The sequence below is a fragment of the Taurulus bubalis genome, assembly GCF_910589615.1.
Source record: "Taurulus bubalis genome assembly, chromosome: 1".
Taxonomy (NCBI): Eukaryota; Metazoa; Chordata; class Actinopteri; order Perciformes; family Cottidae; genus Taurulus; species Taurulus bubalis.
Genome location: NC_136589.1, coordinates 35,464,929 through 35,486,934, shown reverse-complemented (window position 1 = coordinate 35,486,934; position 22,006 = coordinate 35,464,929). Strand labels below are relative to the sequence as shown.

The 22,006-nt window shown below is 45.1% G+C and overlaps 3 protein-coding genes across 3 annotated transcripts in view; 2 read left to right on the top strand and 1 right to left on the bottom strand.

The window, feature by feature from the left end:
* Nucleotides 1-3,887, top strand: part of LOC306747874 (adenylate cyclase type 1-like) — a gene marked incomplete at both ends in the record, with an annotated part of 33,982 nt that extends 30,095 nt beyond the window's left edge. The window contains 9 exons of the mRNA XM_079230974.1: nucleotides 421-510; nucleotides 859-1,121; nucleotides 1,792-1,918; nucleotides 2,325-2,441; nucleotides 2,561-2,707; nucleotides 2,812-2,910; nucleotides 3,002-3,116; nucleotides 3,231-3,355; nucleotides 3,465-3,887. Of these exons, the coding sequence (XP_079087100.1) occupies nucleotides 421-510; nucleotides 859-1,121; nucleotides 1,792-1,918; nucleotides 2,325-2,441; nucleotides 2,561-2,707; nucleotides 2,812-2,910; nucleotides 3,002-3,116; nucleotides 3,231-3,355; nucleotides 3,465-3,887 (1,506 nt within the window). The remainder of the gene's footprint in view (nucleotides 1-420; nucleotides 511-858; nucleotides 1,122-1,791; nucleotides 1,919-2,324; nucleotides 2,442-2,560; nucleotides 2,708-2,811; nucleotides 2,911-3,001; nucleotides 3,117-3,230; nucleotides 3,356-3,464) is intronic.
* A 6,327-nt stretch (nucleotides 3,888-10,214) lies between these two features.
* LOC306741286 (insulin-like growth factor-binding protein 1) lies at nucleotides 10,215-11,347 on the top strand (the record flags this gene model as incomplete). Its single annotated transcript, XM_079223557.1, has 4 exons — nucleotides 10,215-10,563; nucleotides 10,675-10,811; nucleotides 10,980-11,108; nucleotides 11,222-11,347. The coding sequence occupies 4 exons, from the start codon at nucleotides 10,215-10,217 to the stop codon at nucleotides 11,345-11,347; spliced, it is 741 nt and encodes a 246-aa protein (XP_079079683.1).
* A 1,909-nt stretch (nucleotides 11,348-13,256) lies between these two features.
* LOC306736410 (insulin-like growth factor-binding protein 3) lies at nucleotides 13,257-17,027 on the bottom strand (the record flags this gene model as incomplete). The annotated part of the gene is made up of 4 exons (XM_079218042.1): nucleotides 13,257-13,382; nucleotides 14,962-15,081; nucleotides 15,872-16,122; nucleotides 16,649-17,027. 4 exons carry the CDS (start codon nucleotides 17,025-17,027, stop codon nucleotides 13,257-13,259), a joined length of 876 nt encoding a protein of 291 aa, XP_079074168.1.
* Between the last annotated feature and the right edge of the window lie 4,979 nt (nucleotides 17,028-22,006).

The window sequence follows — 22,006 nt, the reverse complement described above, 5'->3', positions numbered from 1 at the left end:
AACGATTCAGTATTCATTGGCTTCAAGATTACTTTCTAAGCCCCTGTGCTGTGTTTAAACTAGTCTATTCATTTCAGCTTTTGTTGAGGTTGATGGGCGTCCTCAAAGCTCCTGCCTGTGTCAGTTTAAAAGTTGTTTTTACACTTTCATGTTTTCCCTCTCTCTCTCTGCTGTTCTTTGCTTGCTCTACTCACCTCCCGCTATACCCCAATCAGCATTTACATATTTGATTTCCAGCCTCTCTTTCTATGCTATTCTAATGCTAACACACTTTGTCTCATCGTAGTCTTGCCATATATAGTATCAAACACGTATAGACTGCAATATAAATATTATTATTGTGACTGATGTATGCATCAGTCACAATTCCTCATGGTGCCCGTCGCCTTCACCTGACTTGTCTTTGTTGTTGTCTCGCAGTGTTTCCCAGGGTGCCTGACCATTCAGATTCGCACTGCTCTCTGTATTCTTATAGTGCTCTTAATCTACGCTGTGGCCCAGGCCTGTGTGGTAAGTGGGAAAAAGGCAACAGTAACAAATCCACTAGTCACCCACCAAAAAACACCCACCATTATGGGCAACCAGTAAGACAAATGGTGCCATGCCTTGGACTGTAATTGTAGATACTTTTTAGAAAAATAAAAAAAGGTAGTGCTTTGCATGCTATACTAGACTTGTGAGATGATTTATTCTTACAGATTTTATAAATAGTCACAATTGTCCTTGTTTAGATGATGGTACAGTAAATAAAGTTTAAAAAAAAGAAGAAAGCGATATCATACTAACTATTTCGATGAGAGTAGGCTACCATTGTCTACTTTTATCCTTATGCACATGTATCTGTCTCGCCTCGATCAGGTGGGCTGCATGCCCTCGTTGTGGGGTAGTGCCAACGCCAACAGCTCCATCGTCATCATCGATGTGGACAGCGGCGCCAACCACACCATGGAGGAGCTGCCTTGTGACGGCGCCCGCTACGCCTACCTGTCCTGCGTGGTGGGCACACTCACCCTCGCACTTTTCCTGCGGGTCTCCTGGCTGCCAAAGATGGTGCTGATGGTCCTTCTGGGGGTGCTGTATGTCACCGTGTTGGAGCTCAGCGGCTTTCGCAAGAGTGCAGGGTGAGAGGTTCACGGCACGGCATGACCGCACACAACACCGCTGGTTTGCACTTTTAAAAGATTATCTGCGATTCCCTGGGAAATGATTGGCTGTGTGAGCATCTGCATTTGATCCGGAGAAGGGACGGATAACCAGGAGTTTGAAGGAACATTTCCAGTCCATGTTCTCAGATGTATGTGTGTGGAGGAGTCTTTTGCTTGTCTGCAGCCCACACACTCTTTCATTTTGCACCCTTTGAAGCAGCACATGTGCTCATTAGTTCCAAATCAGAAGCCTGAAAGGACAATGTGGTAGAGAAGGGGACCCGGACAATTCTATTGGCACACAGATCAGTGTCCCTGAAAAGTGATCATGTCGAATTTAATAAGGTTATTGAGATATTATTATTTCATTTGTTTCAATAATATAATATTGTACGGTTCAAAGTTTCAAGCACAATTTAATCGCTTTCATTTGTACCTTTTCCTTTATTTAAGATTTAGTTTTGAAGTAAATATATATATATATATATATATATATATATATATATATATATATATATATATATATATGTGTGTGTAATACAACTTTTTTGCTCTCGACACTGTGGGGGGTCCACTCAACCCTCATGTGTAGTTTTCTGTGTGGTCCAGTCCGGTGCTGACTTGTGCGTTGGTCTCTCTTCCACAGTGGGGGGTCCTTCCACATCCGGGGCTATGAGCCCATCCTGTCTCTGTTGCTCTTTGTCAGCGCCCTGGCCCTCCACTCCAGGCAACTTGACCTCAAACTACGCTTGGACTTCCTTTGGGCTGTGCAGGTCAGGAAGTGTGTGAATCCAGTGTGGATGTCATAATATACGTTGTGTGCTGCAGAAATGCTGCCATTTCAACCTTGATATATGTAAACTTGTATGGAGGATTTGTATTTATAGGCCGCCAGCTGTCTGTACTTTGGCAAACTCGAGGGTAAGGCGCTTGTTTTCACTTGGCGCCAGGAGGGTATTTTGCATAGTAGAATTGCAAAAGCTGATCTAATCTAATCTAATCATTTAACCAGCAGCATTAGTCATGTAATGTACCCAAGTCCATCCAACTATGAGCCACACAGCCCACGTTGTAAGGTTTGCTACTGACCCCGTGTGGTGAAAATGTGGGACATGCTCCAGTCCTCACGGGCGTATTTGTTTATTTCTGTTTGTTTGTGTGTGTTGCGTTTTCTGTCAGGCGGAGGAGGACCGAGACGGCATGGAGAAAGTCAAGCTGGACAACAGGAGGATTCTCTTCAATCTTCTGCCCGCACACGTGGCTCAGCACTTCCTGTTGTCGAACCCCAGGAACATGGTGAGCCTCGCTAATAGACAGGCAGACAAACAGGTAGATGAACAGACAGAAACCCCGAATGAGAAGACACCAAAATGCACTTTGACACCGTTACACTGTATTCTATTGTTCTGCATTAGGATCTCTACTATCAGTCCTACGCACAAGTCGGTGTCCTGTTTGCATCAATCCCAAACTTCAACGATTTCTACATCGAACTGGACGGCAACAACATGGGAGTGGAGTGCCTGAGACTACTGAATGAGATCATTGCGGACTTTGACGAGGTGGGATGCAGATTTGCAGTTTTTATTTCCCTCCCTTCGACTTTGAAAACAGACCTGCGGGAGATTTAAACAGTGTCTGCATTTTGTACTTATTTGAATTGCAGCTCATGGATAAAGAGTGCTACAAAGACATAGAGAAAATCAAAACCATTGGCAGTACATACATGGCAGCTGTGGGCCTCGTCCCCACCATTGGTACCAAGGTGACGTGTCATTTTCGTCATAACGCCAAGACAATACGGGGGATCGTTTCATGCATAGATACTCACCGCTCCGTGTACTCCTCCTCTTCAGGACAAGAAGTCTGTGTACGACCATCTGAGCACAATAGCAGACTACGCCATAGAGATGTTTGACGTTTTGGATGAAATCAACTACCAGTCGTACAACGAGTTTGTGTTGCGAGTGGGTATGTCTACCCTTTGTATGAAGCCGTCAGCACAATCACAAAGTAAACCACAACTACACAATCTCAGACATTAATTTGTCCATTTTGTTTACCGTGTTCTCATGTGTCATGCAGGTATCAATGTGGGTCCTGTCGTTGCGGGGGTGATTGGGGCTCGGCGACCCCAGTATGACATCTGGGGGAACACGGTCAACGTGGCCAGCAGGATGGACAGCACTGGAGTACCGGGAAAGATACAGGTATCTAAACGCACCTTAGATTACGATATCTATCTCAAAGTAATTGGGAAGTGTAGTTTCCAAACCCAAACCCAAAAGTGTTTTCCGACAGTGGTTTCTGTGTTTCCAGGTGACCGAAGACTGCTATCGCCTGCTGAACACCAACTACGACCTGGTGTGCCGCGGCAAAGTCAGTGTCAAGGGTAAAGGCGAGATGCTGACCTACTTCCTGGAGGGCAAGGTTCAGTGCGTGGGCACCGTGACCACCTCTTCGGTCGTGCGCTCCGCCAGCCTGGCACGCCGGATCCACTCCTGCGGCAAGACCAGCGTCCCGACCAACCTGGGCAGCGTCTCCTCCGTCGCCAGCCTGAACGCCTTCGCCAGCATGGGCAGCAACATCCATGTGAACGCCGGCAACAGCAGCAACAGCCAAGCGATGACGTGCCTGCCTTCCACCTGCGTGCCAGTCGTGGGCGAGGAGGACGAGGAGGACATCGAGGTGACAGAGATCCGGATCGAGGCGGCGGCAGCCGTCGTAGATGTTGCGGTATAGGAAGAAAGACAAACTTCACTGCAAAGAAAGGGAGGGAGAAAGCCTGGTGGGAGGCCTAGAGAAGACAGGGCTGTCCAGGTGTTTCCTACAAATCCTGAGCTACTGGCACAGCCAAGAATATGCTCATTCAGGGTGTGAACTTCTGAAGAAATGACACGGTGATACGGGACAATCATATTCACTCGGAGGGATTTTTTTTAACTTCTTGCCACTCTTGGGAGACAAGAAAGCCCCGAATCTCAAATCCTGTCTTTAACATCTCTAACGCTGGATGATTAGATTCGTGGCGTTCCCGGGTTCCCCTCAGATCCAGGTATAATGCGTATCTTTGTTTTCTATGTTGTGCATAATCCGTGTACAGGGGATATGTGCGTTGATATCCAGACAAAGACTGATCACGCTATTGCTTTTGCACTGTCTTTCTGATTATGCCAAGGATACAATGCAACGGTGTCGTTTCTTTTTTGGTGTGCGTAAGCATGCACGTGTGTGTACTTGTGAGCGTGCGTATGCATGTGTGGTTAACTCTGAATTGTAAACGAAACAGCACAAAATACTTTTTTCTTTTATACTCAGAGCTCATTGGATGAAATAGTTTTTATCTTTTTCTTTTTCTTTTTAGACATATTTACAGTTGATAGTGCATGACTTTTTTAAGAGTTGACACAGCCATAGTAACGGCACTCCTGTTGAAAGAAAACCAAAGTATTGAGCTTTCCATAGACCTTTAATTTCACTGCTCATATTGCCTCAACATAATGGAGCAACACACGAGAGAGAAGGTTGAAAATGTTTGGCCTTTGGGGCTCTTTCAGACGTCACAGGTGGACTTTAACTGGAAGTTAAGGCCCCCCTCGTTGTGGGGTGCAGATATACATGTAGATATCCAGGAAGGCATTCATTCACACAGAAGAGAGCGCATACAAATGCACGACCTAGTCCTTTAGCCTAAACCTGTCTATAGCTCTGTGCACATGGACGAGTCTTCTCGAGGCCGCGCAAACTTTTGGTGCAGTGTCTGGCTGCTGTCCTCTCTGAGGCATGCATTGCCCTATACTCCAGCTTTTTTTTTCTTTTTTCGCTATATTAAAGCCACATTTTGAGTTTTCCTCAAAATATATATATAAATATAAGCTTTAGCACGTCTCTCAGAAGCAGTCTCAGAAATATGAGGCCCTTTCGAATATCTTTGTAGCCTCTTTATCGGCGTTGGACTTTCACTCGATCCGCAAATGTGTAAATACATCATGTTTCAAGTTTTTTGCCTTACTCAATAAGCTTACAGTGATTGCAACCTGCCTTTTTAGATATATTCACTTTGATATGCAGATCATACTTTTTGTAAATAGCCAAAAAGCTGTAAACTATGTTGTATCTTGTACAGTGTAAAGTTGGGTTATTGAATATTTTGTAATAAAGACAATATTGGTGTATAAAATAATCAAACGAGTACGGCTGTGAATGTCGATGAAAGGCGGCCGCCACGATATGACACAAAGTAGGTGTACAGGATTGTGGTTGAGGTAGGAAATGAAAATCTTTTAGTACATTTTTAGGATGCGCCATATGCGGATTTAATCTATTTACATTAGGGCAACAAATATAGCTTTTTACTTTTTTTTCCTTCCCCATTCGTTGCACTCTATAAATTGTCAGTTCTCACACCTTAGTTTATGGCTCTTAGAATAACAGCTGTCACTCTACGCTGCAAAATGCAGCAGACAATGGTTTATTATGCCGAACGGTGGACTCCAACAACCCACAGCCAGATGAGTGTCACCATGTCACAAACACTGAGCGGGGGATCAAAACTGTTTTCCCAGCGTTGACGCAGAATTTATCTTGGGTTCACTCAGTGTAACAGTTAAGTCAACACACGGCCGGCTTGCTCAAACAATTCCAGTACAGTACAGAATTGGAATTATTTTTGTTTAGGAATGAAATAAAAATGAATACAAAATCTGGTCTGTTATTGAAGATTTGGGATAAATTGTAACGTGACTGTATCCTGAAGGAGTTCTTACTTTACAGAAAGTGTCCTGGCTGACTGGCTGAAGTTGACATTAAGCAATGAAGGGAATCCAAGGTGAATGATGGTTCACAAATAACACTCCCCCTTGTGTCAGCAGGGCTCAAAGGGGTCAAGATGAGGGGTTAATAATTGAATTTCAATAACTATGAAAACAGTAGACATTTTTTTACGCTTAATTTTGTATAAATATGCAATTTTATGCTAATTTCAAAGGAAGTCTCTTTGAAGGAACTATGTATTTTGGAACACATTTTAGTGAAAATAGAGATGATGTTCTGAGTTTAGTTAGTTGTAAACAGTTGTTGATTTCCAGAGAAATTTCCTTGCAAAAACTGTTAAATAATATTTTTTTGAAGGATCATGTTTAGGTTTTTTGTTTGTTGGAAATGAAACCCAGGGCAGCTGTCAAGGACTCAGCCTACGTGGGGGCGCACCTTCTACCAGGTGAGTCAGAGGTCAAAACAAAACACGCACACATAAAAACCCCTTGAGGTCTTACAGCCGTGTTGATTACATTGATAATAGTGTGTAAGAGTCAGGAGGAATGGGAATGGCTGCGTCCAAAATTCCAAACCAACATGTTATTTAGCACACGCTAAAACATGTGAGTTTTTTTATGTCTGAAACCTCAATATGAAACAAATAGTATGCAAATTGCATACTATTTCCAGGGTAATATTACAGCATGGAAACACGGGACGCTACGGCGGCATACATATCCCACAGTGCAATGCATGTGGTGACGACACCGACGACAGACAATGGCGGACAGCTCTGTCACGTTAAAGATTAGGTTAAAGATTCCACTTTGCTTTAGAGTAATGGATTTTTTAAATGCAGACTTCATGATTCTGTCACACAAGGTAATACATTAAATAATTTGGTTTATATATATATAATTAGTACCAGATTACATAGTTTGTTCCAGGAATTATTATTTTTTTTTTTAACCTCCCTCCAGAGCTCCAGAGCACATTACACGACTTTCTCCACTGGAGTCTGACGAATAAACTGAAACTGTATGTGTCATTTTGAAATACCAAGTAACCATTAAAAAATAGTTTTAAATTGACATATATTACAGCACACTGATTTGATTTTATACAAACTTTGGTTCCTGAGTCTGAAAGGACAGCCACTGCCACCTGATTTCAATAATCAACTAACGACAGCCTGAAACTGCAGGAGCCTTATACACCAGAAGAGCTCAGTCCCGCTACATAGACATTCAGCAGCAACATGTAAGTTTCAAAACCACTGTATTTAATATAAATATGTGAAACTGTTTATTTATTATTCTAAAATGCATCACTAAATGGACCTTTTATATTAATTCAGCTCTTTACTTTGAAAATAACATAAGAGAAAATGTGGGAACAGAGGCTACGTCTGGACCCCATATTGGAAGAGTCAGAGACGGAAGATGAAATCAAAGGAAGCAAAACCGAAGAAGAAGAGGAGGAGGAGGAAGAGGAGGAGGAGGAGGAGGAGGAGACAAAAGAGGTGATTGCAGAAGATGAGAGCGAAGAAGATGCTCTGCTGAGGGTTCTGAGACCTCGAAGGATGTCTCGTTCCCTCACCCAGGAGAGTTTTCTTCGCATCCAATCTACCAAGAATAATCGTGAAGAAACGTCTAAGTTCTCAGAGTCAGACTGGATCACACAGACGGTGGAACCAAGTAAGGAATCTACACCGATTCGGCAGACAAGGTTGGGAGACAAGCAGAGGCTGAAAATAAAGGTAAGTTTGGTGTTCTAGGGGCTCAATTAAAATTATATATCAGGCACCTTAAATGTTGTTGTTTTTTAAGGTCTCCAAATGGAAAAGAAATACAACCGCTGAACCGTCAGTGCAGAAAAAGAGAAACAGTGAAGTGAAGAAGAAGAAGAAGGGTTCTCTGGCTGTGAGTGCTCGCTCCAAGCAAAGATGTTTTTAATACAGACTATGACAGGAGTTTTTGTTCACCAATGCTCTCAAATATGTTTCCAAGGAGGAGCCGTTTCCTCAGTGGCTGGTGAACCTGATGGTCAACATTGAAGAGGCAACGACTCACCAGCTGGTGGTGGAGTAACTCTTCTCGTGGGCGGGCATCCTCAAGGTGAAAGGTGTGGCGGCGGCCTCTGCAACGTAGGACGAAATCGACGCGGCTGGCGGTGCCATTTTTGAATGGGCCTGGCAGAGTAAAGTCCATGTGCAAGCACCGTTTCTTTGTCATCAGTAAACAAAGAAAACAAAAAAAACAGCTCAGATACAATCATAAGGCATACATGAAGTATTGACTTGCTCTCATGTCAAAATAATAGTATTTGTTGTGTTTGTACCCTTTTTTTTCTTTTCTTTCAAAACTCTTTCTGATGTCATTTTTTTGTGTGTGTCCCATCAGAAATACTTAATGGGAAAAATTGTGCAACACAGACTTTGTCTGTCTCCTGATATGGAAAAAGAGACCAAAGGCAATTCTATATCTGCGCGCCAATCAAACATTTCTTTTGGGAAAGGCCACCACTCCTCACGTACACGTGTTTTTCTGAAGTCTTCAGATCACTTTACTTAGTAGAAGAAGGAATACCAAAATATCCTGCTTTAAAATGTTTACCTCAGTGAAAGTATCCAAGGTGTTATTCTGACCAATGGCCCTTGTGAGTTTATATTACAGGATTATCTTTACATATGCATTTATTTTAACCTACAAAAAGCTCTTTTTCTGTTTTGTATACACATTAACTATTAACTTTAACAATCAAATGTACTGAAGCAAAAAAGTGCTATATTTGCTTCTCACATGTGGTGAGGTAAAAGTATAAAGTAACATAACAATTTGACAGTCATTACACATCTGTGAGTTTCTATAGTTGTCGTTATATATTGGTCCCTCTTGGTTTGGTATTATTACAGTGTGTGAATCTTTTTTTTTTTTTTTTAGTTCAGCACATTTTGGGTGAGTGTCCATATCAGATTTTTTAAATTTATTTTTCAAAAGGTAAAGCTCGGGGTCACGTAGAGTACAGATGGGTGTTTGTGTGTCAGAGTCAGTCGAGGTATCTGCCAATGGCCGTACACAGCTGTGACAAATACTACACCAAGGAAACAGCCAGTGTGAGCGCCACGTTATATTGTTGACAGTTTTTTTTTTTAGGCCGTATTTTATTTTTATTGCAAAAGTAATGTGCGTTATGCCCTTTTTAAAATGTTGAACAATAGAACTAAGGTAAATTGGTCACGTTGCAAAATGTGCTTCGAATGTGTTCTTGCCCTATTAAGAAGAAAGCTCCTCTAGTCTGTCCTACAATTGGATAATTTCAGGTTTGCTACTTTTTAAGTTTAGTGCAAGTTAAGCTTCGATGGAGCAGGATGTGGAGCAACATTTCTTTCTGACCGCAGATTGTAGACTGTATTTCAGTTAATACCAGCAGAAGGTCCGTTTTTGATTGTCTATCATAGCATACAGATACAATTTTGTTTAATTTTTGTTTTCAGGGAATACACTGCTAGCCTCATTTCTCGGATAGCTGACCAAGGAAAGCATGAAGCCTACAGAGGAGCCCATTTGAGTGGGACATGGCCGTCTATATGAGTCAGAACCCTTTAGGTCCTGCAAGCTGCCACGATACCACCAGAATACAACCGTCTTCCTTTAGACAAACATGTTGTGATTCCAGCAGAAGCAATCCATAATGTTGGAGTTATGCAACACCAGAGGCGTATGGTCTTGTTTATCTGTCTGCCCGATAACAGGAACCGTCACCAAATAAGGAGGCTAAAGGGACTAACAGGATTTCAGTGTGAAAACAGTGTCAAAGCACAATCGGTCAGTATTACTTCACAAAATAAGAGTCTGTCAGCAACAACAGCTATCACCCCACCAGTCACGGACTATAAGCGTGCCATCAGTATTCCTCATAGATGCCATCCAATAGAACTGTGTTGCGTGTCTTTAAAGGGCAGTATTCATGCGGTTGTTTTCATAACCTCAAAGGGGAAAAAACATGAAGATCTGAATACGAAAACAGGGTTGTTTTGATGTACAATCACTTTATGTTCCAAAGTCAATATTGACTGCAGACCTGGTGAACCTGGCTCTACGCACGTCATGCGTCGGGTCATCCACCGATTAAAGCTGCTTTGTAAAAGATGTTTCACATCTGCCGCAAGTGTGTCAATCATTAACTCCTCTGGAGGCCAGATGTCCGTATAAATACCGCTGGTTCGCAGAAATCACTTTAGAAGGAAAAGTAAAGGCCTACCGAACAGATTTGCAGAGCCACGTCTGAGAAGAGGAGCCTTTTTGTCTGAAGATGCCTGGATTACATGAGAAGCTGACACTCGTTGCAGCAGCGACCGCTCTGGCCGTCCTGTCCTCGGTGAGGTCGTCCCCGGTGGTGGCGCCGGAGCCCATCCGCTGCGCTGCCTGTTCGCAGGAGACACTCAACGGCTGTCCCGCCGTGCCGGCGGGCTGCGCTCAGGTGCTGAGGGAGACCGGGTGCGGATGCTGCATGGCCTGCGCTCTGGAGAGAGGGGCGTCCTGCGGGGTCCACACAGCCCACTGCGGCCAGGGCCTCCGCTGCACTCCCAGGCCCGGCGAGGCCCGGCCACTCCACGCTCTGACCAGAGGACAGGGGGTCTGCACCGAGGACCTGGGCCAAGGTAGTCTCAAGAGTTTCACGTACTGCTTTTTTTAAGATCTAGAAATGGCACAAATGGTAAAAAAATACTATACTTAATACTATATAATAATACTTTCTCAAACGTTTACAGAGGAAGCTGTCCCTGACCACGGCTCTCTGCACTACCTGCTGGGCCTCAACCTTCCCTTGGATCCCGAAGAAACTACTGAGGGCCAAGAGGGTATCAGGACCAAGGTCAACGCCATCCGCAACAAGCTAATGCAAGAGGTGAGCCAAAAAAAAACATCAACATGACTGAGCTGAGGATTTTGCCTTCCTTCCACTAGAGGGAGCACAAAAGGAGCCGTGGAGATGATTGGGATTAATTTGTTTATTTACTTGTGCATGTGAATACATTGTGTGTATTTGTTCTCACTGTGCATCTCTCTTCCACAGGGTCCCTGTCACGTCGAGCTGCACGCAGCAGTGAACCTGATATCCAGCTCGCAGAGGAAACTTGGAGAGAAGTTCACCACGTTCTACCTCCCCAACTGTGACAAGCGCGGCTACTACCAGGCCAAGCAGGTGAGAGGGAAGCGGAGCAGAGAAACGTGCTCCAACTGTTAAAACAGAGAGAGATTCATCCTAAAGCTAACTGGGCTGATTTATTCATGTGGTTCTCTCTCTCTCTCCATCAGTGTGAGTCCTCTCTGGTCGGACCGCCCGCGCGCTGCTGGTGCGTCTCTCCCTGGAACGGGGAGAAGCTCCCGGGATCGAGTGACCTGCTGGGTGACTCAGAGTGTCATCAAGAAGTCACCCACTAGAGGAAGGACTCGCTCATGAACACACTTTTAAACATGATGACCTGATGAACTGACTTCATACAACAACAACAACAACAACAACAACAACAAAAAACGTACTCATCCACACAAAATGTAAAAATCCTATTTCGGAAGAGGGAAATTTCCTCTCATATTATTTACATGATATATGTATCAAGCCTTATTTATTCTTACTACATTAACCATTTGTCATTTTTAGATTTTTTATATGTTTGCCCGTATTTTTTTCTCGATTGTAAATAGGGCAACACTGTATACATTTGTGTTTCTCACTAAATAACTCCATTGCTCAAAACCACAAGTCTACAGCTCTGCCAAGCACATTTCAGAGGCTTCAGGATCATTTTTTTTTTTTTTTTTTTTTTTTTATTCATTCAAAACTGGAGCTGTGCACGGCATGACACGACACAGCCGCTCATTCATTCAACGTGTTGACGTTGTCTGAATGTATCTCCATTGGCGTTTCCTCAATGGGTATTGGGGGAAATACTTAAAGTGCCGCAAGTATGTGCACGGTGACCAAGCACAAACATATCAGGGCTCATCCCGGCCAGCGTGAGGTTTGGGATGGGCTGTTCTGCATTTGTCTACCTCACCAGTCTCTGCAGGTCCACGGGTTTAGCGAAGGATTTTATGGGGGCTCTTCCCAGATACACCTTCTTTTCTCTCGACCTATTCTTTGCATCTATTGAAGTATTTATTATGATCCACTCAGTGTGAATTCTGGTTTTTGTTTGTTTGTTGAGAGTTCATGCGGTGGACCAAGTTGTTTGTAAATGCTGCTATCCAATTATTGGTTTTGTTGAAACAATGTGTATATTCTTCTAATTCTGTAGATGTGCGTCCCATTAAAATGTTATTTAATCGCGATGGCGTCGTGTTTTAAATGTGTTTTTAAAGAGTCCTGTTTCATACACAGAGCGAGAAAGGGCAAGATGGGGACAAAAAAACAAACAAATGCAATACCTGGATAATTTTATTCTGCCTTTATTAAGTAAAAAATAGACCTCTGAGGGGTTGCATTGTACATGCAAACAGCGTATTAAACACTTAAACCGAGGCAAGTGATGGAGGTGATCACCGGCTACACAGATATGAGAGATAACACTTCGTGGCCTTTATCCCAAAAATTCAGCTTATGCAAAAGTGAGAACAAAACAGTAACAACCACAGTACAGACTTAAGGAAATGTCCCTCTTCTTGTGGCTTCAGATCCAGCAATAGAACATGTATTTTCTTTTATAAAGCATATGCACTGTAGTGTTTGAGCTGCACAGTCCAGTCCCATGTCCTGAGGAGCAGGAAGCCACCGGAAACAAAAAGGAGTTCATAGAAAAGTAAGGCACTGCATGCTTACTTCGAAAGACATGTTCATACATACATAGATTTACATAGATACACGCACACAATGTCTTTATAACAAATCACGAGCATACAAATTATGACAAGCATGTCACACATGTGCAATGCCACTCAATTGTGCGTAAATGAAGAGCACTCATCAATGTGTGACAAATGTCTGTTTTTGTTTTCTTCCCATAATCGGAACGAGGCCTCTGAGATAAATCACATCCTCTTAAAGTTGTCCTGGTTGGGTCAAGAGACAAAAAAAAGAAGCTTGTGAAGAGTCCATCCATTGCAGAAAAGTACAGTATCTTTTTTCTTCTTCTTCCTCCTCATCCACCCCTTCCTGGTACTCTTCCTCTGTTCCCCTTGCTCCGCCTCACACGAAAAAGGTCCCACAAGCAACAGATGGAAATAGCAAACATCCATTTATTGGCGGAGCCATCTCTTGACCTCTCTCCCAATATCCTCAGTGTCTCCATTTGTTTACAATTCTTCTTGCTCTCACAAAAAAAAAAATCCCTCCCTCCGTCCTGCCCCGCTCCTATTGGCTCTCGGAGTTGTAGTACTGGGCGTCTCCTCGCTCCTTCTCATCGAAACCTGGCAAGGGCTGCCCGTATTTGTCCACGCACCAACAGAAGCCTCGCTTTCTGCCTTTGGACGGACGGCACTGGAAGTGAAGGAAAGGGACAAGGTGAAGGGAGGGAGGGGAAATGAGGAGAGGAGGGGGTGGAGGTGTGTGTGTGTGTATGTGTGTGTGTGTGTGTGGGGGGCAGCTAAAAGTGTACTTCCAGTTGAATATGCAGCATTATGAGAAGCCACTTTACTCAATGAAGTAGAACAGCCATAGTTAAGAAGCATTAATGGTGAGATTGTGCTGAGTCGACGCAGCCTTGGTCATCCGACACTCTGTGGTATTTTGAGCTGCTTTTATGGTCTACCTCCTGTTACGCACACATATAGAGAAACCTTTAAGGTAAACAGAAACCTGGTAAAATATTTGCTTAGTCCCGTTTGTGAACAACTGGGTACCAAGATCTATTTTCAGAAGCCGGTGGCCAGTGCGAATCATCTGTTGCTGATTATACCCCACAGCTCCAAATTATGGGTACTACAAATGACTTACAGAGTCTGTGGAGCTACCCAAGGGCTGTTATTTTACTGCCAATTTTACTAAAGGTCAACCTCCACTCTAGTAAAACACGCAGCCATTCATTTCAAGGGCTCAGGCAGAGGAGTCTGTCGCTGATCGGGAGGGGAGGCCTCCGCATTTAGTTCAACATGTCAGCGGGGTTCGACTGAGAGGACGCAGATCACTGCTGCATAGGAAGTGCAGTCTTATGATATGCTAGACCAACGGATCACAAACTGCATGGTAAAACAAACACAGAAATCAGCAGATTCCTTTTTTTTTTTTAAGTGCATCTGCTTCCAGCGTAACATCTGTCCTGACATTTACTGTTATTAAGCGCTGTGTTTTTGCTTCAAAATCATGCAAACGTCCAAATTAAACTGACCGAAGTGAAATGTCTACCGAGCCCTCAGCGGCGGTGCACTGGCTCCGCTCTACATAAACAAAGACAATGAGCCTGGCGTTGTGAGGCTATAGGTTATGAGATGATTGCAGGCCGAGGCGAACACTTCCATTAAGCAGGAGGGACTCCGATTGCAGGGGCCCTAAGTGCCTCCATATGAATGCGTCAGAACCACTTGTTTATTACGAGCCGACCGTGGGTGAACCACGTGAGCGCGGCGGGGATGGCTGCGGCTCTATTTCTGTGCACGCTTTTCTCAAAAGTCCAGCAATTATGGGGGGGGAGCGCGTCGGCCACCTTGACGTCTGTCTCCTTGGGAGGGTTCCCGTTAAACGGCCGTCGTCCCAGCCGTCAACCCCACTGGGGTTTGGCCCCTGTGGCTCCCGTCTCCGGAGCCAGTGGCTCGGGTCTACCTCACTGGTGTGGTGGTGCAATGATGAGGCTCTAATGACTACCGATGAATGCAGGAAGACAGCTACGCGTCTGTAATTGGGCTGCAGGAGCCCGAAAGTTTGAGTCACTAAACTACAGCATCGAATCTTTATTAATGTAGCATGTAAAAAAAAGGAAAAGTGGGTTTCCTTCTCACAGCCTCTCGAAGGTTGTAAACAGTGTAGATGTTTAAAATGATGAGTCGCCTCTTGGGAAATCAAATCTGTATTGATTAATGACAATCAATATCTGAACATATAATCGTCCATTTTTTTCTTTTACCTGTTTTCTCTTATAGAAGCCCTTCTTGTCACAGTTTGGTATGCGGAAACCTCTGGGGTTGAGAATGTCTGTAATCTTGAGGTTGCTGAGAATGCTCTCAATCTCTCTCCGACAGGGACCCTGCAGATGAGGGGACACAGAAGCAGAGGCTGCACTTCAACATCTCCTGCTCCAATGCCATTCGCACGAGCTAACATTTCATTTTGCAGTGTGGTTGGTGCATGCATTCTTTGTTGCTTTTGGAGGGGTGGGATAAGGATGTTAACAAAGCTTACTCAGGCTGCAACACACACTGCTCCGCCATAATACCTAAACAATGGATGCTGCAACACGATGTGACGCACGAGAAATCGATTGATCCAACCGAATTACGGCCGGCTTAACAGTTCGCCAAAGCGGCTTAACACTTTACACAAAGATGGGGGAAGAAAGTGCATTTGGACGGGCTCAAAGATTGAGCCAAAAGGCTTGTCCTTGAGTCCAAGTACTCGAGTCCCTAATCAAAGCAGCCAGTCAAAGCCCATTACTAGTGTGTGCTCACTTCTCTGGCCAGAGAGAAGATCAAAATAGCAGCGGGGCTTCCCAACAGGCACTCACACGGGCCAATCCATCATTCGCTGGCTCCCAGTACGCCCGGCACGCGGACGCCTTGTGGCCAAACAACCGCCTGACCCAGGTCAGCCGCAGGGCCGCCGTACCCGCTCGCTGCCATGCCGTTCTACTGCCAACCATCGGCACCGCTACCCAAAACATTCCATCACCCGCAATGGGAGAAAAACACCAAAACACAGAGGAAGAAGAGAAAAACATTCCTCCAGTATGCTCCGGAGAGAGAGAGAGAGAGAGAGAGAGAGAGAGAGAGAGAGAGAGAGAGAAAAAAAAATAAAAAGAAGTTGGTTGTGGTACTTACATACTCAGGCTCCTGTTTGGTCTCCAGAGAGAAGTTTTGTTGGTCTGTGATGAGTGGTCCCGGGAGCGCCTCCATTTTAAAGCTCTGCGTTCTCTTCTGCTGCTCCCGTCGGAGCACCTCCGACTTGGCCGAGGGGAAGAACGGGTGAAACGGAGGTCTCAGGGGTCCCGTGGGTCTGTGGGTGCTGGACGGGGTCTGCAGGCCGGACCCAGTGGAATTGCGCTCCTCGGCCAGAGTCTCGATGTTCTCTGCTGAAGTGTGAGGACAAGCCCGTGTTAAAACAATTTGAACGCCAATTGAGACATGTGTCACGCCCAGGGTCAGAAGGGTTCTGTTACATCTTTCACATCGGTAGGAAATATAAATATGCAAAATGACCACCACCACCACCACTGGATTCCAAATGTGTTACAACCTCAGCTAGCTTGTATGGCCTGGTCCCTCTCCCTTTAAGAACCCAAGATAAATAGTTACATTATCACCTGAGAGTCAACATTGCATCTGATTCAGGGAGCCTCAGGGCTTCACACCGACTTAAAAAAAGAAAGAAAAAGGAAACAACTTCCTGATATTGAGTTGTTGCACCATCACATTCGAACTCAAGGCTCAAAACTATTTCCCTCTTCCATTATTACATTGTCCTCCCTCAATTAGTGCGTGTGGCTTTAAGCTGCAATGGACTCTCTCCTCATCACATCGTGCTTTGGCGTCAAAAGCTCGGGAAACGAATGCAAAAGTCTGCACATACAACGATTTTAACACCTGAGGCACAACTACCTGGCAGTTCATTGACCGGAGGAGTCGGTCCGGCGGAGACTCGGCTTCGGTGAGTGGCGTTTGCGCAAATCCCGCGTCCCTCCAGCAGCGCCTGCAGAGGTTTAGTCTCCCCGGGCTGGTGCTGACACGTGAGCGCGGAGCCGCATCTCCCGGAGTACACGCCGCACGGCTGGCCGAAGCTCAGCGCGCAGGTCAGGCAGCAGCCGCAGCCCGGCTCGCGGACCCTCTCGGCGCAGTCCCGGGGCAGAGGTTTGCACAGTAGCCGCGCGCCGACGTCGCACGGGTCGCATCTCACGACAGGTCCGACCGCACCTGACCTCCGCGTGAACGCCGCCAGGAGGAGTGTGACGCAGCAGAGGGAAGCGAAGCGGGAGTCCATGGTGGCGTCCGGGGTGTGGGACGTCGCGCCTGTGTCCGACTGCGGTGACTTCTCACTGGGCAGCTGCTCTCTAATTCACGTGAAGCCACCGGACAAAACATCTCAATATATATAGACCCCGCGCGACTGTAGTCACACCCCCGAGGAGCAGCCTGCGGTCTGCCGGAGCATCGCCTCGGCTCCGTTACTCCCGTGAGACCATCCGAGCAAGTGCGGAGCGGCGGCCGGCCATCAGCGGCGGCTCTGTGACAAGTGGTTTGAATAAAATAAGACTAATAAGAATTACAAAATACTGAACAATTTAGCAACCACTTTGCGTGAGCTGCGGGATTTAATTGAGATCTTACTGATCTGCATTTCTAAATAAAATGCATTTGCCAGGCGATTAGACCAAAGGAAGTAATCATGTTAATACACGGCAATGTGTTTTAATGTGTGTCAACTCTCAGATTGAAGGGCGCACACACACTTTAGTCCAGGCATCTGCCATGCACTGAGTCGTTCATAGGGGGCGCCAATAATGTGTGTGTGTGTGTGTGTGTGTGTCAAGCACTCACAGCTTCCTCAGCTGTGATGCAGCTCTAATTTCTCAATGATTCAGTGACTATTGCGGTGAATTTAAGAGGCCAAAGTGACTTCATCTGCATGATGAGAGTATGTGATGGCATTTGTTTGTGTGTGTGTGTGTGTGTGTGTGTGTGTGTGTGTGTGTGTGTGTGTGTGTGTGTGTGTGTGTGTGTGTGTGTGTGTGTACTGATCCGCAGCCCGAGGCACATGACCTTGCATGACCTGTGAAGGGTTTGAGTGCATAAACCGTGATCCACGCGTAAGATGATAATTTTGAGCTTCGGTCCAGTGTTTAAGCTGCAAACAGACAACGTGTTAAAGCAGAGGAATGTTACTACTTTAGCATCTACTGAAGCACCTAAGAGAACTATTTTGTGTGGATGACTACTTTACCTTTTATTCTATTCTTCTGCTCACTACATTTATTTGAGAACTATGTTATCCTGCAGCATGATACTTTACAAATGGTTATTGAATATTGTGCATTTTTATAGATGAGACAACTCAACAGAGTTTTTTTTATAGGTCTTATATTTTCTGAAAATGTGTATCACAAAATATAAATGTCTCAATGTAATATATGTATTGATATGTACATTGAGAAGATTCTATTTTGTGATACAAATTTTCTGAAAATATAAGTTTGAAAATGCAAATGAAACGCGTTTGGATATCAATAATATTTTTGTTAGACGATCCAGGTGATGAGTTTTTATAAACGGGTTCCATGGATGCCAGCGGAAAGTCACAATACAATTCAGACACAAGATCAGCTGTGGCTGTCCAGTGTGCACGATAAGTTTTGAAGAAATACCGGCGGTGCCGAACATAAATCAAGGTGACCTGTCCCGATCGTGTTCTGTGCTTTTGACGCACGCAAAAAAAGAAGAAGAAGAAAAACCACCTTGTGTATCTGGTCCCCACACACGCAGCACACCAGTGGTCTTCCTGAAGTTGTTGTCAGGATGTGCGACATAGCTGTGACCGCCCTGGCTGTTTGTCAGTGCCACAAAGCAGATATCTTAAAATAAGGACGCATACCACACGTGTGAGTGAGAAAATTCCTGAGTAATTACATCTGAAGCGTTCTTTTAGGTCCACTATAAATGGGTTTACAGACGAGCGGGGTGACACACCAACAGACAGGTCTACAGCAGAGCAGTGCTCAGAGGAATGCCAAACATTTGTTTCATAAGCTGCAAACAAAAAAAAAAAGCCTGCTGAGTTTTCCCTCCCTCTCCTCTCTCCACTCCTCTCTCTTCAGAAGGGGGTCTCTCAGCCACCTGTGCATATTCAGCATAGCAGAGCAGAGCGCAGGGAGCAATGTACCGGAGGAATGTTGTCCCGCGGAGCAGCCGCTCAATAAAAGAGGGACTGTGAAGAATTTGCTTTTGCACACACAAACACACACACACACACACACACACACACACACACACACACACACACACACACACACACGATATTACTGTACATGTGTTTAACGTGACCCGCTGTCAGAGGCCAACCGCAGCTGCTTGTCAAACCCTAATCCGAGGCAATTTTCCACCGTTTTAAGGTGATTCGGGACGAATCGGACACGCTGGCTCGAGAGCTTCCGAGAGTGGTCTCGCAGTGGCTTCGGCAGCAGCGTTGCTGCAGCACGTCGCACAGGGGGGGATGGAGCGTTACTGTAGTGGCGGGGGTACGGTTCAAGAATCTGCAGCGAGGGGCCAAAGCTCATGGATTGAAAAGCACATAGAGTCTAATCAGCTGGAGGTCGGAGGAACACGTCTGGGTTGACCCAGGAGAAGGCTGCATGGTGTGTGGGCCCCTCTCAAACACCCACCAGCTCTTACCCCATTCTTACACATATTGGCATTGTGTGTGTGTGAGTGTGTGTGAAGGGAGAGTGTTTGGGTACATATCGTTTGTGGGTGTGTTGAGTAGGGAATGTTTGGGAGTGCGGCTGCTGATCACATGATGAGTCTGGTACGGTCACTGTTATCCACCCCGGTAATCTCGCGACCGTCTCTCATATAATTGCCCCCGTCTGAGAGCTTTTGGAGCATATTTGAATTGAACGCAACGGCCTCTCTGTTATGATTAATGTAATCATCTTTTCCCCTTTTGATTCTGCTCTGACTGGCATCCACACCGAGCTTCGACAGCCATCCGATTATTAGATGTGGTTTGAATGGTGGACAAAATCAAGAGCAAAAAGGAGAGGGGAGAGGGGGGGCAACCTTTCATCTAATTCCAGGGGCAGTTAATTTTTTTTTTTTGGAATGGTCTGTTCATGGAACTGTCATGGTCCCCATTTCTAGAGGCTTGGCCCCCGAAGGCAGTCCAAGGCTGTAATTAGGCCAGAGCGCTGAGGAGGACGAAGAGAGAGAGGAGCTCCATGTGCTCAGGCTGACGGATTGCAGAGCACTTCTTATGTTTTTCTCTGTGTCTCATATAGATGCCGTAGGACTTCTGAACATGCATTCACACATGTAACGCACATCTCCTCACATGTGCTAAATACCGATTCTCATGGTTGCTCTCGGTCATGTTCCAGATTAATTTAGCAACTGAATTGTTTGGAAAGCGTGAGATTAATGTAAACATGAACTTCCAATAAAGTAGTCAATAAAATATCTAATTGAGCTTCTTGGCCATCAAAACTTGAGTACGAATGAAACGGAAAACGACATGTTTTATTCTTGCACTATTATGTGTAATTTTCTGACTGACACCAACTCAGAATTGCTCATCGTAGACAAAGACAAAGTTACAGCTAGTGGAGGAGGGAATATCCCTAGCAGATGCACACAAATCCTACAATGCTCCATTGAGGGATGGCGGCCTGTGGTTTGCGAGATGTGGTTTGATGCCAACATGAAGAGAATAGACTGCACAATGTTAGAGCTGTTCCTCACAGGGCCACCCAGCTCCGCTAATTTACTTTACTCAGTAGCCAAATGCAAGAATGATTCCTCAAAGCCATATTTCCTAGAAATTCCTTTTGTTGTTGAATCTCTTTTATGCAGCTACATGTTATTGTTGATGTGTAGTATTTTGTTGGTCGGTTTGAATAAGGATAAGCCAAAGGGCTTTGAAAAGACACGACGAGTGGAGTTTAGCCCGACGAGGCGGCTCTGATGCTGGAGGGGACACTTCAGAGCGTCGTGGTTTGAAGCCATTAGTTGGGAGTCAGAAGGTGTTGGCCAAAAAGCCATGATGCATCGGCGTGAAGTATATTTATTGACACGAAAAAACAATAAACCTCCCCCCAGTTGTACCATGAGATGTGATTGACACCCCACTACCAGGTGGTTGACAAAAACCTCATCAATCATCGTCAATATCCACTTTTACGTTATTGCCATTGTTAAATAACATGCAGTTTAAAGTCGATTAAAATGAACAAAGGCAGTATTGATAAAGGAGTACTTGAGGTCAAATTCACATGAATCTACATCACAAAGGCAGCCCCGTGACCTCACTGCTTGTTCTTTCCAGTTCAGTGACCATGACTACGGCCACTTGAGACATGGCATATTCACACACACACACACACACACACACACACACACACACACTGGGAGTAGACTGGGAGTCACGGAGCACCCGTTAGCTCTGGAACTGGCAACCCTCCAGTCAATGGATCACCTTTTACTGTCTGTTTTTTGTGTGGCAACTCCATGTGTGACACGACATATACAGTACATGCAGTTTCGACACGTAACATACATTTCAAAATGTACTTCGAAACAACAACAAAAACACGCTGCATATTACTTAATAACAACTAATGATCCATTGACGACGTCGAGCACCATCTTGACCCGACCCCAAACTATTCCAGGGCCCGATATGAAAGCCCACAATTAATCTCATTACGTTTTGAGGTTTTTGGCTTCTGCTAAAAACAAAATTGAGGGGCCTCAAATTGTGCAGCCATGCCAGAATGCACTTTCTATTTTTGCTCCCCAACCTTTATTCCGCCTCAGAGGAACGAGATGAGCCATGCCCCTCTAATTAAGTGGCTGTAAAAATTCTCCAGAGCTCAGGGGGGGTGCTCCAGCCATGAGAATGAGCTCCGTCAGCCTTGATAAACGCGGCCTTTCACCACCGTATTATCCACAAAGTGAAACCCGATTGAAAGAGGCTGGCGTTAATCTGTGACGTTTGCTTGGAAAACTGCTATTTGTTAAGACGGGCATACTGTATGTGACCGGCTCAATCAGCATCTGTTACGGGTCCTTGCTCGGATCGAGAATGTCAACACAATACCAGTGATTATATTACAGAGGCTCATCAGTGGTCCCCATGTGTGGGTTGATAGTTCGAAAATAAGCCAAAGGGCAAGTTCTTGTCTGTTATTACGTACATTCTCACGTAGCAATAATCAACCGGCAAATGGTGAGACACATAAATCAAGTTTG